Source organism: Camellia sinensis, chromosome 6 (genome assembly GCF_055761805.1).
Source record: "Camellia sinensis isolate YWXY chromosome 6, ASM5576180v1, whole genome shotgun sequence".
NCBI lineage: Eukaryota > Viridiplantae > Streptophyta > Magnoliopsida > Ericales > Theaceae > Camellia > Camellia sinensis.
In genome coordinates, this window is record NC_138966.1 from 204707209 (window position 1) to 204722500 (window position 15292).

General features: G+C 37.2%; 2 protein-coding genes across 10 annotated transcripts in view; one reads left to right on the forward strand and one right to left on the reverse strand.

Moving 5' to 3' along the window:
- The first annotated feature begins 5502 nt into the window (after positions 1-5502).
- Positions 5503-10425, forward strand: LOC114308383 (pyruvate dehydrogenase (acetyl-transferring) kinase, mitochondrial). Its single transcript, XM_028253995.2, has 6 exons — positions 5503-6083; positions 7617-7875; positions 8375-8555; positions 8853-9000; positions 9194-9407; positions 10214-10425. The coding sequence occupies exons 1-6, from the start codon at positions 5823-5825 to the stop codon at positions 10270-10272; spliced, it is 1122 nt and encodes a 373-aa protein (XP_028109796.1). The 5' UTR covers positions 5503-5822; the 3' UTR covers positions 10273-10425.
- A 4310-nt stretch (positions 10426-14735) lies between these two features.
- LOC114308061 (hAT dimerization domain-containing protein) overlaps positions 14736-15292 on the reverse strand; it is a 5918-nt gene continuing 5361 nt past the window's right edge. For all 9 annotated transcript variants that reach the window (XM_028253852.2, XM_082873007.1, XM_028253581.2 and 6 more), the window contains one exon: positions 14736-15194. In XM_028253852.2, the coding sequence (XP_028109653.1) occupies positions 14979-15194 (216 nt within the window). In that variant the 3' untranslated portion in view covers positions 14736-14978. The remainder of the gene's footprint in view (positions 15195-15292) is intronic.

A 15292-nucleotide genomic window follows, 5' to 3' on the forward strand; every position in this document is an offset into this window, starting at 1 on the left:
AAGCTAGGGCCTAGGCCATTACTTTGAAGCCTGGCCCGACTCATCAGCGCGCTTAAGGCCCATTCAAGGCTCGGTCCGAGGCCCAGCCCGCCCGAGGCGCAATGTCATTTTTTGTGGAAAATAATAAAATTTTGGTAGAAAAAATTAAAAAGAATTAAAAAAAATGGTCAGGCCCGCCCAAGCCTGACCTAAGCTCGAGGCTAGGCCCAGGCCCACCGGCCCGACCCGAGACTCGATCCATCGGCCCGTCTAAAGCCCGAATACCCTTGTGCCAGGGCTAGGGCCTGGGCCTAATTTTTTGGCCCGTGGGCCGGGCCGACCCAGATTTTTTCGGATACCCACGAGGCTCGATATGGTCCGGCCGGGCCTCTACGCATTGATGATATGAACATTCATATTGACGATGTGAACATTCACATTATGGGTATTTTGGTAATTATGTCTCCCATAAGACTTATTGAAACATAAGAAAATAATGTGGACTAAATAGAATATAAGCAGATGAAAATGGTATTTTGGTCTTTTTACCTCAAATAGGACTTAATAGAATAGTAAAAAAGAACGTAGGCTGCTCGAAACTCGCCCGCGGCTCGGGAAAGGCTCGTTTGGGCCTGGGCTCGAACCTAGTCCGAGACCCTAGGCTAAGGCCTGGGCCATTACTTTGAAGCCTGGCCCGGCCCATCGGCCCCGTTAAGGCCCATTCAAGGTTCGGTCCGAGGCCCGGCCCGCGCCGAGGCCTAGTGTTTTTTTTTTTGTGGAAAATAATAAAATTTTCGTAGAAAAAATTAAAAAGAATTTTAAAAAAATGGCCAGGCCCGCCCAAGCCTGAGACTAGGCCCAGGCCCATCGCCCTGACTTGAGGCTCGACCCACCGGCTCGCCCCCGAACCCAAACAAACCTGCCCCGAGCTGTGGGCAGGCTTCGGGCAGCCCACGAGCCGCGGGCCAATTCTACATTCCTATCAATGTGCATGTTAACATGTCAATGTGAATATTCACATTGTCAACAGGCCGGGCCTGGCCTATCCCGAGCCGCGGGCAAGTTTCGGGTAGCGGGCAAATTTTACACTCCTATCAATGTTAATGTTAACATGTCAATGTGAATATTTACAATGTCACGGGTCGAGCTGCGGTTAGGCTTCGGGCCGCCCACGGACTGCGGGCCAATTTTACACTCTTATCAATGTGCCTGTTAGCATGTGAATGTAAATATTCATATTGTCAACGGACCGGGTCGGACCGCCCTGGGCCGCTAGCCAATTTTATACTCTTATCAATGTGAATGTTAACATGTCAATGTGAAGATTCACATTGTTAACAGGCTGGGCCAGGCCCGCCCTGGGCCGCTCACGAGCCGTGGGCAGGTTTCGGGAAGCCACGTGGCGCGGGCTTATTTTACACTCTTATCAATGTGAATGTTAACATGTCAATGTGAATATTCATATTGTCAACGGGCCGGGCCGAGCCGGGCTCGCCCAAGGCCGCGGAGGGGGTTTTTGGCCGCCCATGGGCCGCAGGCCAATTTTATACTCTTATCAATGTGAATGTTAACATGTCAATGTGAATATTCACATTGTCAACGGGCCGGACCGGGCTCGTCCCGGGCCGCCCATGGACTGTCGGCGGGTTTCGCGCCGCCACGGAATGCGAGCCAATTTTACACTCATATTAATGTGAATGTTAACATGTCAATGTGAATATTCACATTGTCAACAGGCTGGGCCCGCCTCGGTTGGCGGGCGGGTTTCTGGCCGCCCACGGGCCAATTTTACATTCCTACCAATGTGAATTTTAAAATATGAATGTTCACATCATAAAATTGCTAACCGTTCAAAAAATATTTATAAGGGTATCAAAATTAAATATAAGGGTATAAGTGTCCAAGAAAATAGTATAAATCAAGAAAAAGGACTTTATGGAATAAAACTATATATACATGAGACTAAATGGGTTAAAAAATTCCTTCATGGACTTTTTGGGTTAAAACACTTCTAACTGGGATTTATCAATAAAAATCCCAAGGACACGATCTAATAGATCGTTGTATCGAGTAGTTGGATCATAGTCTCTTACCATAAAAATGGCTGCATGCGCAGCAGCTTCAACTATGAGAAATCCACCAATCCACATGTGATGTGTGAACAATGACAGTTGTGTACCGTAGTCAGTAGCTAGATATGGATAAGGGGGCATAAAATACATATGGTGAGCTACAACAATGGTTAAAGAGCCTAACATAGCTAGGGTAAGAGATAATTGAGCATGCCATGACGTTGTTAGGATCTCATATAGGCCTTTATGGCCCTAGCCTGTAAATGGACCTTTTATGAGCTTCTAAAATATCTTTTAAGCCATGACCAATTCCCCAGTTGGTCCTATACATGTGACCTGCTATCAGGAAAAGAATTGCAATAGCTAAATGATGGTGTGCAATATCGGTCAACCATAGACCCCCAGTTACTGGATCTAATCCTCCGCGAAAAGTAAGAAATTTCGCATATTTTGACCAATTCAAGGTGAAAAATGGGGTTGCCTCCTCGGCAAAACTGGGATAAAGTTGAGCCAATGGGTCATCATAAAAAATCGGTGGTTTACTCCAATCCACAATCGGATCTGGAATAAATTTTGATGTGAAAGGCCATTTAATCAAATCATCATGTTTAGTAATTTGGTTCACGTGATCTTTATAAATTTTCAATGCATGATCTCTCCTTGGTCTTTCACTATGAAAACTCAGCAGGTTAGAATCATCATCTATTACCTCCTCCTCCACAAGAACCTCTCGAGCATCACTGTGATTCCTAGGCATGAAGCAAGAACGTAGCAGGCTCTGCTACCAACTGATGCAGTGCTGATCGAAACAATAGTAACAATCTTAAGATAAAATAAATAAATTAAAAAATTAATAAAATAAAATGTCATATTTAAATTATAATTATTTTATTTTTTTCTCATAAAAATTAAAAAAATCAAAAAGTTTATTATAAATAATTTTTTTTACCCCCAACTTAAATAGCTAAAAATTTAAAAAGTCAATCTACATTTCAAACAAAGGCTAAGGCTTAAAAATTAGATCCATTCTCTAAATTCAGTAATACATTAGAAAGATAATTGATTAATAATTAATTTTTTTTAATTATCAATTAATTATTTTCTTAATATATCACTAAATTTAAAAAAATTAAGTCTAAAAAATAGACATATACATATTATTATTATTTTTCTAATAATAATTATTAGATTTTGATATACATTTCATTCAAAAGTGATCCATTTATGAGTTAAAGATAATAATAAGGGCGATGCACCAATAAATCCCAAATCTTTATCTTATGATCCATTTGGTCCTATAGTTTATCTTATGATCCAATTAGTCCCAAACTAATGTTAATGACAAAATAACCAGTGTTACACTATGTTTTGCGCTTTTTAGTAAGGGTAAATGAGGAAAATCCCAACGTGGTATTGACTGAAATGCCCAAAACTCTGTAGATGTTTGTTTTTTCTCCAAGCACATCAACAACATCAAACATCAACAAAACATCATCAAAAAACATCAAACTTTAAAAAAACATCATCAAACATCAAACATCACAACATTAATCATCAACATGTGAACATCAAACATTCCGGTCCAACAACGTCAACAAAAAATTTGAATTTTGGAAATTGACCATAGAGGGCATATACATCAAACAAAAACATCAACAACATCAAACATCACCGACATTAATCATCAACGTATGAACATCAAACATTCCGGTCCAATAACATCAACAAAAAAAATTGAATTTCAGGGCCTAATCGAACATCAAACATTGTTCTTCAAACATTGAACATCTCCACTATCAAACATCAAAATATCAGGGCCTAATTGAACGTCAAACATTGAACATCAAAACATTGTTCTTCAGACTCCCATTTCCTCTGTGGAATTTCTAGATGGATTGATAACTGAGATCTCGTGGCAAGGTTTGCTTACGGTTCGTGACACAACAGAGAAATCTGCGAACCAAAATTCAAGAGAAACAGATTAAGATTTGAATTAATTAATAATTGAGGATTTAGTGTGTAAATTGAATATGACTAGTCTTATTTACCTCTGGATCTGGATGAGTTATATGATCTCTTGCAGTGAAGAATGGCGCTTTGGATCCCATCGTGTTGTTCGAGAAGCGAATCGTCTCTTCTGGAAGCTACCGGCAGTATGATTCCGACGGCCGACGCAGCCGATCGGCTCTTTCCGAGATGCTTACACACCTCTCGAAGAGGCGCTTGTCGGGACACAGACGACGGAGCAACCGCTGTCTGCGGCGGCTTGGGCCCACTGAAAGACTCCGCAGTGCTACTCAAACTGCTCGAAGTCGGCCTCTAACAAACATCTTCTCTCTCTTTCGCCATTGATGAATAGTTGCACAGTGAGAGAGAGAAATCACACCCTCAAAAGGGTATTGATGTAAAAATAAATGAATCAAATCACATCTTAAAAAATCTGACAATACATTAGGATTAAATGATATACAAAAAAATTTATAGAACTAAATGATTTAACTTTTTTCAGGATAGAATTTATGAATAATTTTTCATAATAATAATTTAAGAGAGACAGAATAAATAATTAAATAATAATATCGGCGGATGAACGCAAAAATTCTCTGATGTATATCTCTTGTCCTTTTAAATGTGAATTGTTCCAAGTATTCCATGTCACACGGGCTATTGATTGACATCACATGTCAATATCTCAAAACAATCTCAACGATTTCAGATTTTGCAAAAACTTTGTTTATGGATTTTTTTAGTTTAAAAATTGTCATATTTTTTTTTAAAAAAAAATTTACATATTTTTTTATAAAAAATTTAAAAATAAAGTTCTCATCTAGTAATATGGTTGAAACTTATTCTAATAAAATATAAAATAAATTAAAAAGTTAATCAAACAAAATATTTAAACCCCATATAACCATGTCTTGATAGGATATGATTCTCATATTTTATTTTTTAGATTTCATTCTAGGTTTATATTGATAATTTAAGCCGTTCATTTCATAATCTCAATAATTTAGATGAGTTATGAAAAAATTAATAGATATCATTATATATGTGAATAAATTGTATCTTATTTTTCAAAATGAACTGTAATTATAAATTTAAACTTAAACATTTTATTATATAAAATCAAAAATAATTTATTTATATATTTGTCAATATTCAACGAAATTAATTATTTGTATAAATAATTTTCACTATGAGATAATTTAAATTATTATTATAAACTTAGAATAGAGTTTTAAAATAAAATATAAAGGATAAGAATATGGGAGTGGTTCAAGTGTATTTTCAAAAAATAATTAAAATTATTTTTTGATTTTTTAAAAATATTTTTTGATTTTTTTTATTTACGAGAGAGGAAGTAAATTAAAAACTGACAGATGATTTTAACTACTTCCCAAAATAGGGCGCAGCCGCAGTATCAAATAACTTGTGAGTCAGCATCGCACGTGACAGAAGCCTGAACCAAAAAGGAAACTGTGGGCTGTCCCCTCCTCCTCAAGTCTCTCAACCATTTACAGCCACCAGCTATATGGCTCTGCCTAATACGCGTACCCTAGTTTGCGTAATCCACTTGTTTTTTTCCTCTATCGCTGTCTGTCTGTCTGTCTGTACACGAAAGATATATACATACATATACATTTCACATTGCGCGCGCTCTCTCTGTCTCTCTCTCTCTCTCTGATTTTTCATAATACATATATATGTGAAATTGGGTTTTGTTTGTGTGGTCCGGTTGCATGTTACTTGCAATTTGTTGGTGGGGTATTAATGGCGGCGAAGAAGGTGTGCGAGACGACGTCGTCGTGGTCGTCGAAGAAGCTGATGGAAGAGGTGCAGCGATGGAGTGGTATGAAGCCCAAGGGGGTGAGCCTCAGGTACATGATGGAGTTCGGGTCCACACCCACCCACCGCAATTTGCTCATTTCTGCTCAATTCCTTCATAACCAGCTCCCTATTAGGCTTGCTCGCAGAGCCATGGACCTCCACTCCCTCCCTTTTGGCTTATCCCTAAAGCCTGCTGTTCTCCAGGTCTTCTTTTTATTTATTTTTTTCTTATTTCTACCTTCATTTCTAAATAATAATAATAAAAATAAATTTTGGGGTTCATTCTTAGTACTACTATGGAATATTATAATTTTTATATGGATGGGAATTGTCCTGTGAATTTTTATTTAACTAATCGCAAGTTTGTTTATCAATCGGAGAGGAAAAAGACTCTTTTCTTTTTTTTCTTTTTTTATCCGTTTATTTATGATATCTTTTTATTATTATTATTATTTTATTTTATTTTTTTAATGCTTTTGATTAGTTGGTACTTACACAATCTCAACCTTACATGTTACAATATTTAAACTAATAATTTGTTTTTTGTTTTTTTTTTTTTAAATTAATCTTGCATTCTACCTGCGTTTTTCGAATATTTTACAACATGCGTGAAGATCCGGATGTGTGTGTACATATATATATATATATAAATTCACATATGTGTGGATGTGATGATTTCATATCTTTGAAATTCTTACCAAGTAGTTGGTTAAGTTGTTGTATACATATTAACAATATTTCATCTTTTCTATTGACTCTGGAAATTATAAATTTGTGCTAATTTAGGTATCGTCTCATACCTTGAATATGAAAATTCTCTTGATCAATGTATTGTACTTGTAGTTACCAAATATTATTTGGTTCGAACCGTAACATAATTGATTTTCAAATTAAAACCTTATTTATGTAACTAGCGGTGAATTCATTACGTTTTTCCAAAATCAGTAATCCCAATTTCATTTTTAATATCTCATTTAATTTGTTAGTATTTCAATTATCATTAGTTTATAAAAAATCATCTCTTTGATCAGAATTAATTTATGAATTTAGCAATTAAGGCCAAGTTTGGCATATTGTAAAAAAGTCAAAAAATTAAAAAGTTATTCAAAAAGTTAAAAAGTTAACACTATTCATTAAAAATCAACAATTACGGCTACACAAATTCCAATCATAATTTTTCCCTACAAATCAATTTTTATAATTTTTTATTATACATTTTTTCATAAAAAGTCAAAAAGTTAACCCGAACATCTATATTTTTTTCCTAAATTTTTCAATCTAAAAAGACAAAAAGTACACTTATTTAGGACACCCTAAACAACCCCTAAGTTAGTTTAATTTCACATTTATTCCTATGAATCGATATCGGACTTACCATTAATCTAAGGAATTTGGTATAATTTAGTGTTTATTTTTTGTGTGTGTAACGACCCGTCAAAATTTGGCCTTGACTGTGGCTTTGAATATTCTCAAAATGGGTGTTTATGTATGTTTGTTTAGTTATTTATTAGGTTGAGCTTTCCCTTTAGGCTTTCAAGTGTTACTAGGTCACTGACAAGGATTCGATGGTGAATTATTAGTGCTTAGGATATCATTTCGTTGCTGCCGTCTTGGTTGCTAATGTAGTGTTTTGTAGTTGTGCGGATTAATGTGTGTAAGTAAATAGAATGGTTTAGAATTGATTTTCATTATTTGAGCCAAGTACGCGGTATATATATATAATTTTTTATGTTTTAGGTGCGAGATTGGTATCTAGATTCTTTCCGTGACCTTAGGTCCTTTCCTGAGATCAAGGACACAAACGATGAGCTGGAATTCACTCAAATGCTTAAGATGATTAAGGTGAGACACAATAATGTTGTTCCCACAATGGCTTTGGGGGTTCAACAGCTGAAGAAAAGCCTGGATCCGAAGATTGATTATGAGGATCTGGATGAGATCCAGCAGTTCCTGGATCGCTTCTACATGTCAAGAATCGGGATTCGTATGCTTATTGGTTAGCCCCATCTTGCTTACTTCCACTTACTGCATTTGATATGTCTCCAATGGTATGCTATCCTCCATGCCAAAGCCAAAATTTGGTAAAAAAATCTTCCAAATTCACATCTCCAATGGCGTGCACAAAATTCAGCAAATTGCCAAAACTTGGTATTTATCTCTCTCATGATGAGACCCACAAATGACATTTATATTTGACTTTTTGTTTTTATAAAAAAAAAGTAGATGCAAGAACATTTGAATTATTGGAGCAATATTGTCAAATTATGACATTCTGGTACTACTCAAAATTTGGGTTTACCATTGCCATTTTGCACCAACCATTGGAGATGCTCAATTGACCTCTTCTTTTCTTTTTCTTTTCCTTTTTTTTTTTTTTTTTTTTTTTTTTTGGGGGGGGGGGGGAATTATATTTATTTGTCGTAATCAATTTTGCTAGCATTACTGAAGAAGGATACTAACATGATATATGCACTTCAAATTTGATTGCAACTCAGGTCAGCATGTGGCATTGCATGATACCAACCCTCCCCCTGATTGTGTGGGTTATATACATACAAAAATGTCTCCTGTGGAGGTAGCAAGATGTGCCAGTGAGGATGCCCGTGCAATTTGTTTGCGAGAATATGGTAGTGCACCTGACGTTAATATTTACGGGGATCCTAGTTTTACATTCCCGTAAGCTATTTTCCTTCTAATTAATTAATTAGTTTATCATTCCTTTATTTGTTAGGTGATTTTCTTCTTATTCTTGTTCTTATTCCTTTAAACTTCTTATTCTTGCCATAAACCAGGAAAATGTTTTTCTGAGGTGTTTGTCTTTAATATAATCATTTTAAATAAACAAAATTGCTGTGTTGACCTCCTAAATTAGTGTATACATTGTTTGTCCAAAATAATGAAATTCCAAGTAAGACTTTGTTCTTCTCTGTTTTCTTTTATGCTCTACATTAACTTTATTTGCTTTCATAACAGGTATGTTCCAATACATTTACATATGATGGTTTTTGAGTTGGTTAAGAACTCCTTGCGTGCTGTCGAGGAGCGGTTTATGGACTCAGACAAAGTTGCACCTCCTATTCGACTAATAGTCGCTGATGGAATAGAGGATGTTACCATCAAGGCATGTTTTTTTTTTTTTTTTTTTGTTTAACATAAACCTGAATGTTATGTCATTAGAAAATTCTGTTCTTTTCCCAATGTTTGTTTCATGAACTTGATCAGAAACGCATAGTATTACCAAGAAGCTTCTTAGTTGCACTTGTTTTTACTAATCTTAATATTTTCTCAACAACTGTGGTCTGTTTTGATTCTAGGTCTCAGATGAAGGAGGGGGAATACCAAGAAGTGGTCTCCCAAAAATTTTTACATATCTTTACAGTACTGCCAAAAATCCCATGGATGAGCGGTCAGAACTTGGAACAGCCAATGTGGCAACAATGGCTGGTTATGGATATGGGATTCCAATAAGCCGCTTATATGCAAGATATTTTGGAGGGGATCTGCAAACCATCTCCATGGAAGGATATGGTAAGTTAATTGTTGCACAGTGTTGCACTGTACATAAATGCAAGGATCCCTAAATGTATCAAAATCAGCATTGTGCCCATATAATGTGCCTCCATGACTGTTGTTGTCCTGTTGTTTTGAGTTTACCACAAAATGCTTGTTATTGGACATCCAAACTTAAAGTTACAGTGTTTAGTTGATATAGTAGGCAAATAGCTATATTGCTACCTTTTTTATTCTCAAATCAAGTCTCGGGTATTTGTGCTAGAAAGATGATGGTAGAAAAGGAAAGATAAATAGGAATGTTAATACTAGTCAGGGTTGGAATGAACATCTTAGGATTTCAAAATTTTTGTTTCTTCTTGATTTTCTTTGGAGCCCAACTGAGCATAAAGGATGTACATATGGCCAATTTTCCCTCTAAAGGATATCAAATTTTGTTTAGAACTCTGTTTTCCTTCTGATTGTCTTTCATGAACTGTCCTTGAAATAGATGCTCCATGGAACAAGGTGGGAATTCTGGGCTACATTGAATAAAAATGACACTATTCTTGGGTCAAATCTAGGAATTGAGTAAGGATCAAATACATAAAATTGAGGGTGTAAAAATGGCAAGGATTGGACAATTCCGCTGGTTCTAGAGCTTACCCTGTAGATATGTTAGGCTTTTATTCGTATGCATATTAATGTTTGTCATATTTCAACTCCATGGTTCTGATTTTTCATTAGTGTGTGTACCTCGTGGATATAAGTTTCACTCTGTTGTTTTACTATTTTGATTCCTCGCCAACATTGCTGACATGGATGCATGCACTTTGTTCTGACAGGGACAGATGCATATCTTCATTTGTCTCGCTTGGGAGATTCACAAGAACCTCTGCCATGAATCAAGGCTGTGGCTACAAACTAGAACATTCGTAGAGGGTATCTTAAACCAACATTGTGTAAATAGGTAAATGAGGGAAAATTTTGCACCCATTGTTTAAGGAACAATTGTCAATTCATAATTGTCCTTTAAGTTCAGCCAGTTTCCTGGTCATATATTTTGTGTTCTTCTTTGTTTCACATACTGGTGTGAAATGTGAAGTGGCCATCAATCTCTCTCTCTCTCTCTCTCTCTCTCTCTCTCTCTCTCACACACACACACATAGGGGCAAGAGCGTCATTACAATTTCTACTTCCAATGTTAATACCAGTGTTTGAATGCCACTCGAAAAGAAAAATCCCCGACCTTGATCCTGTGGTGGGGTATGATGTATGTGATATTGACCTCACCTCGCTGTGAAAATATGGATGATGAGGGGGTCATTGGTTAGAAACAGGTCGGGAGGAAGAGGTGGATGATTGAACTGATGATGTGTATACCACTGGCAACAAGACATTGATCATGGTGTTGGATTAGTTGAGCTTATTAGATGAACACCCACAATGTTAATATAAAGGCAGCTAGGAGGAAATGACTAAATTTGTTTGCTAGATTGAATACAATGTTATTAGTGTCCTCAAATAAGTGATTGGGATAATGAGTGAAGCGTGCATTGTCAGTTATCCGCTGTAATTCCCAAATGATTGGGAGTGAAACCAATTACTAGTGAAACATATTGTTAAAATCCACCTACTACACACCTACCACTACCACCTACTACACACTCACCTACGTCACCTACTCTCCACCTACTCCTCACCTACTCCTCACCTACTACACACTTACCCTCTTCTATATATAGGAATCATGAATCATTGTAATATATATCAACATACATCAATCAATAATACAATCAATATCTATACAATTCTCTATTTCTCTTTATACATTAAATTTCTACATGGTATCAGAGCAAGGTTAAGCACTTGGTATTTTTCGTTTCACCGGCGGGCGGCAACCTCGCCTTGGCCGCCCGCCGGACCTCAACCTATTCCACTTATTTTCTACACATGCCTTCCCATCATTCCCCAAGAGAGAGAGAGAGATGGTGAGGTTGGTCTCTCTCCCGTCTGTTCTGCTGTGCGTGTTTGCTCTCTGAATCAGTGTGTCCCTCGTCCGTATGTGTTGTGTGTCTCCTCCACACATTCTGCACCAAATCGCGTCTACTCAAAACCAGATCACCGACAAATTTCACCACCCCCATCAGCACTGACAGACATGAGCCCGAGAGCTCACAGTGGTCATTTTGAGGACTATTGCTTCGGTACAGCACAGAGCAGCCCACAGTACTACTCTGCAGCCTCCAAACCCGAGTCCTATCCAGAGTCCTTGACATACGAGTACTCGTTCTTTCCAAATTACATGGCAAATACTAAATCTTCAATTGCAAAAGTGCGGTCGCAGAGGCTCTTGACTCCAAAGTCAAGGCCTGACTCATTTGGTGGTTTCTAAGTTCTGTGGGTTGGTATGTTGTATCATAATATATTATATTATTATAGTATGATATATTATATTGGCCATTAGCTAGATGTTGATGTTGTTTCTGCAGAAGTGATTCACGTGGGTTTTGGATTCCACCCAACACTTTTTCTTTTACTATTTTGTTTATTTATTTATTTTATTTATCTCTTCTTTTCAAAAAAAAAAAAAAAAAAAAAAAAAACATCATCATCTCTCCCACCAAAACAACTACTTTCCAACCCACCAGCGCACCTGCTTTCCTTCTTAATATATTATTATTATTATTATTATTATTCTTAATATATTATTATTATTATTATTCTTATTATTATTAAACCAAAAAAAAAAATATATATATATATATATACCGAAAACCATTGCCGATTTCAAATATATATTATTCTTATTTCTTTCTTTCTTTTTCTTTCACCTTATTTTTAATCTTTTTCAAATTCCATTCATACCATATAGCTTTGCACACCAAATCATATTTTATTCATCTCAGGGATCAACCCCGATCACAATTTTACAAAAAAAAAAAAAAAAAAAAAAAAACCACAAACACAAACGCCCAAAAACATCCACATCCGCAGGCAGGATTTTTCTTCTCTACTCTGCCGCCGGTCTCTTCTTCTTGCCTCCGTCCTGGACGGTCCTTGACGGTGTTGCCTCTGTGCTTCCTAATCCACCAAGCACATTCACTCCCCCCTGCTCCTCCACTGCAGCATATGGCGGACCTCCAAATCGGAACATAACGGTGGCCTTCCGCTTCAGCTCCTTGTTTTCCGCCTTTAGCACACTTATCTCTGCTCGCGCATCCTTATACATGCGTTGGAGCAGAGCCAGTTGGGCGTTTAACTGCTGCATCTCATTTGTCCTACTCTGCAGACGGTGCGACAAGTTTGTGACCGCAGTCATGGTTTCCACATATGACTTCAATGTATACTGATTGGCCTCCACATCCGATTGCACTGCCATTCTTTGCTCCACAGACCGCATAGGAAAGTTCAACGGAGCAAACTCCGGGGCGCTTGGTTGAGGTTCCAGTGCCACCGCACCAGTTATCTCTCTTGTTGACTCGTTGAGGTCGGGAAAGAGAGTGAGCAGACCGCGGGAAGACGAAGCCATTTTTCTGGGCAACAGAGTGTTACAGAGTATCTTTCTCAGCAAAACGAAGAATTTTTCAGAGGTTTCTCTCAGTTTTTCTGTCTCAGCTTCTGCCTCAGCCTCAGCCTCAGCCTCCGTCTTAGTTAAATAGCCGAGGCAGCCACGCGTATCGCGCGCCACTTGACGCCAGACGACAAACGGGCGCGCCAGCCAAGGCACTCACGTGCCTCGCCATCATATTTGGCACGCCTTTTTATGGATTGGGCACGCCTTTTGATGGCACGCCTTTTGAAAGATTGGGCACACCTTTTGAGGGTGCGACTTTTTAAGGGTCCGACAAGACTCTGTAAACTGTCCCGACATTGATTCCGGTTAGCTCCTTCATGGGTCCGACAAGACTCTGTAAACTGTCCCGACATTGATTCCGGTTAGTTTCTACAAGGGTCCAGCAAGATTCTGTAAACTGTCACAACAACTGTCACAACATTGTCTGCTACAACGGTCCGACATGACCCCATAAAGTGTCCTCTACATGGTTATGACACCCCCATACAGTGTCCTCTACAACGTTATGACACCACCATCCAGTGTCTTCACCAATGGTCTGACACGACCATACAGTGTCTCTTATCCTCTTTTATTTTTATGTATTTTCTTGTTTTGTTACTCTCTCCAAACTCAAGTTGGTTAGTTCCTATCCCCCTTGAGTTTGCGGGGCTGTTAAAATCCACCTACTACACACCTACCACTACCACCTACTACACACTCACCTACTTCACCTACTCTCCACCTACTCCTCACCTACTCCTCACCTACTACACACTCACCCTCTTCTATATATAGGAATCATGAATCATTGTAATATATATCAACATACATCAATCAATAATACAATCAATATCTATACAATTCTCTATTTCTCTTTATACATTAAATTTCTACACATATATAACATACTCGGGCCAATAAGCCAAAACCCTGGCTCCGGCACTACATTACTGGACTGTCTGATATGATTAATCTGCCTCTTCACTCCCCTATGATATATGACACAACAACAATTACTTGGTACTGTTGGGTCTTTTTTGTCAAAAACAAAAACTTGAGAGAGCAACACTTTCGCTGCCCATATACGTGCAAGGATGTAACATTACTCAAAATAGTACTTTCTTTATTCCATCTTTTGTTTGTTTTCATATTTGGACAGGAAGTGAAAGAGAGTTTATAATCGCCACTTTTACCTCCCTTTCCAACTAAAAAAAGAAAGTAAATTTCAATTAATTAGATATCATTTTTGCTATACTATACATCAAATTAAAATATTTCTTCTTTTCTTTGCACTTTTCTTTATCCCAAATACTATTTATCCTCCCTTTCTTCCACTCCACCACCTATTATCCAACCAAATGAATGGAGCATACACATACCCTTAAAAGATTTCACGAAAACAAAAAAGAAACTACTGTTTCAAAAAATAAAAGTAAAAATAAACTTTAAAATTTAAAGTCAAATCACAGTAAACTATACCACAGAAGTGTTAAAAGAAGTAGCAGCAAGGAATTTTTTTCTCGGGATATGGGGGAAGACAGGAGCAGTGTAGCCTTTTGAGGGCAGAAGTATCATTTCAACGCATTGAGAACTGAAATTTAAAGTATATTATATATATATATATATATATATACATATATATATGGTAACATGAAACTCAACGTGGTAAAAATTTACCAGTTGCTCTTTACCCTACAATGGCATGTTCCATCCCAATTCTCTTGCATGCCCAGAGCATGTACTTGCTATATTACAGCAGTTTAAAACAACATTGGTTAAATAACTTTAATTGTTCAAGCTTGGAAGGCTATGAAAGGACTCAGCTATACTGATTAACATGTTCATGCAAAAGAACAGAAGGAAAAAGAAATAGAAAGCTTAACCAATTTACGTGAAACCAACAAACAGATAAACAGATAATAAAAAATTACAGAATTAGAATTGCTGCCTAGCAAATTCAACCCCCTCCCCCACTCTACAATCCAATAACTGTAAAAAGCATTATTCATATTTCAGTACTTCATCCATGTTAGTTGAGCCACATAACTCAGCTACTCACTCAAATCATCATCGAGAAAATTGAGATCAGCCTCATCGTCACTCACAGTACCAGCATTATTCGGGGGATTGACATCCAAGGGTTCCACATCAGCCAAAGTCACCATCTCCAGGGATCCCTTCCTAGCCTCTGCTGCATTTCCATCTTCATATTCAATGAAGTCGTTTTCATATGCATCCGCTTGTTCCATCTCATTATAAAGAATTTCCTACAATTTAAAATAAATAAATAAATAAATTACTTCTGTTAAATTTGTGCTCGCTGAAACCTGATCTAAACAACATTAAAGAATGAACAACATGCTTT

What these genes read in the sequence shown, in the direction of transcription:
- LOC114308383 (XM_028253995.2), top strand. Translation starts at nt 5,823, where the DNA reads ATGGCGGCGAAGAAGGTGTGCGAGACGACGTCGTCGTGGTCGTCGAAG. An exon ending in CGGGATTCGTATGCTTATTG is followed by an intron (nt 7,876 to 8,374) that starts GTTAGCCCCATC and finishes ATTGCAACTCAG; the next exon opens with GTCAGCATGTGGCATTGCAT. An exon ending in CATCTCCATGGAAGGATATG is followed by an intron (nt 9,408 to 10,213) that starts GTAAGTTAATTG and finishes TTGTTCTGACAG; the next exon opens with GGACAGATGCATATCTTCAT.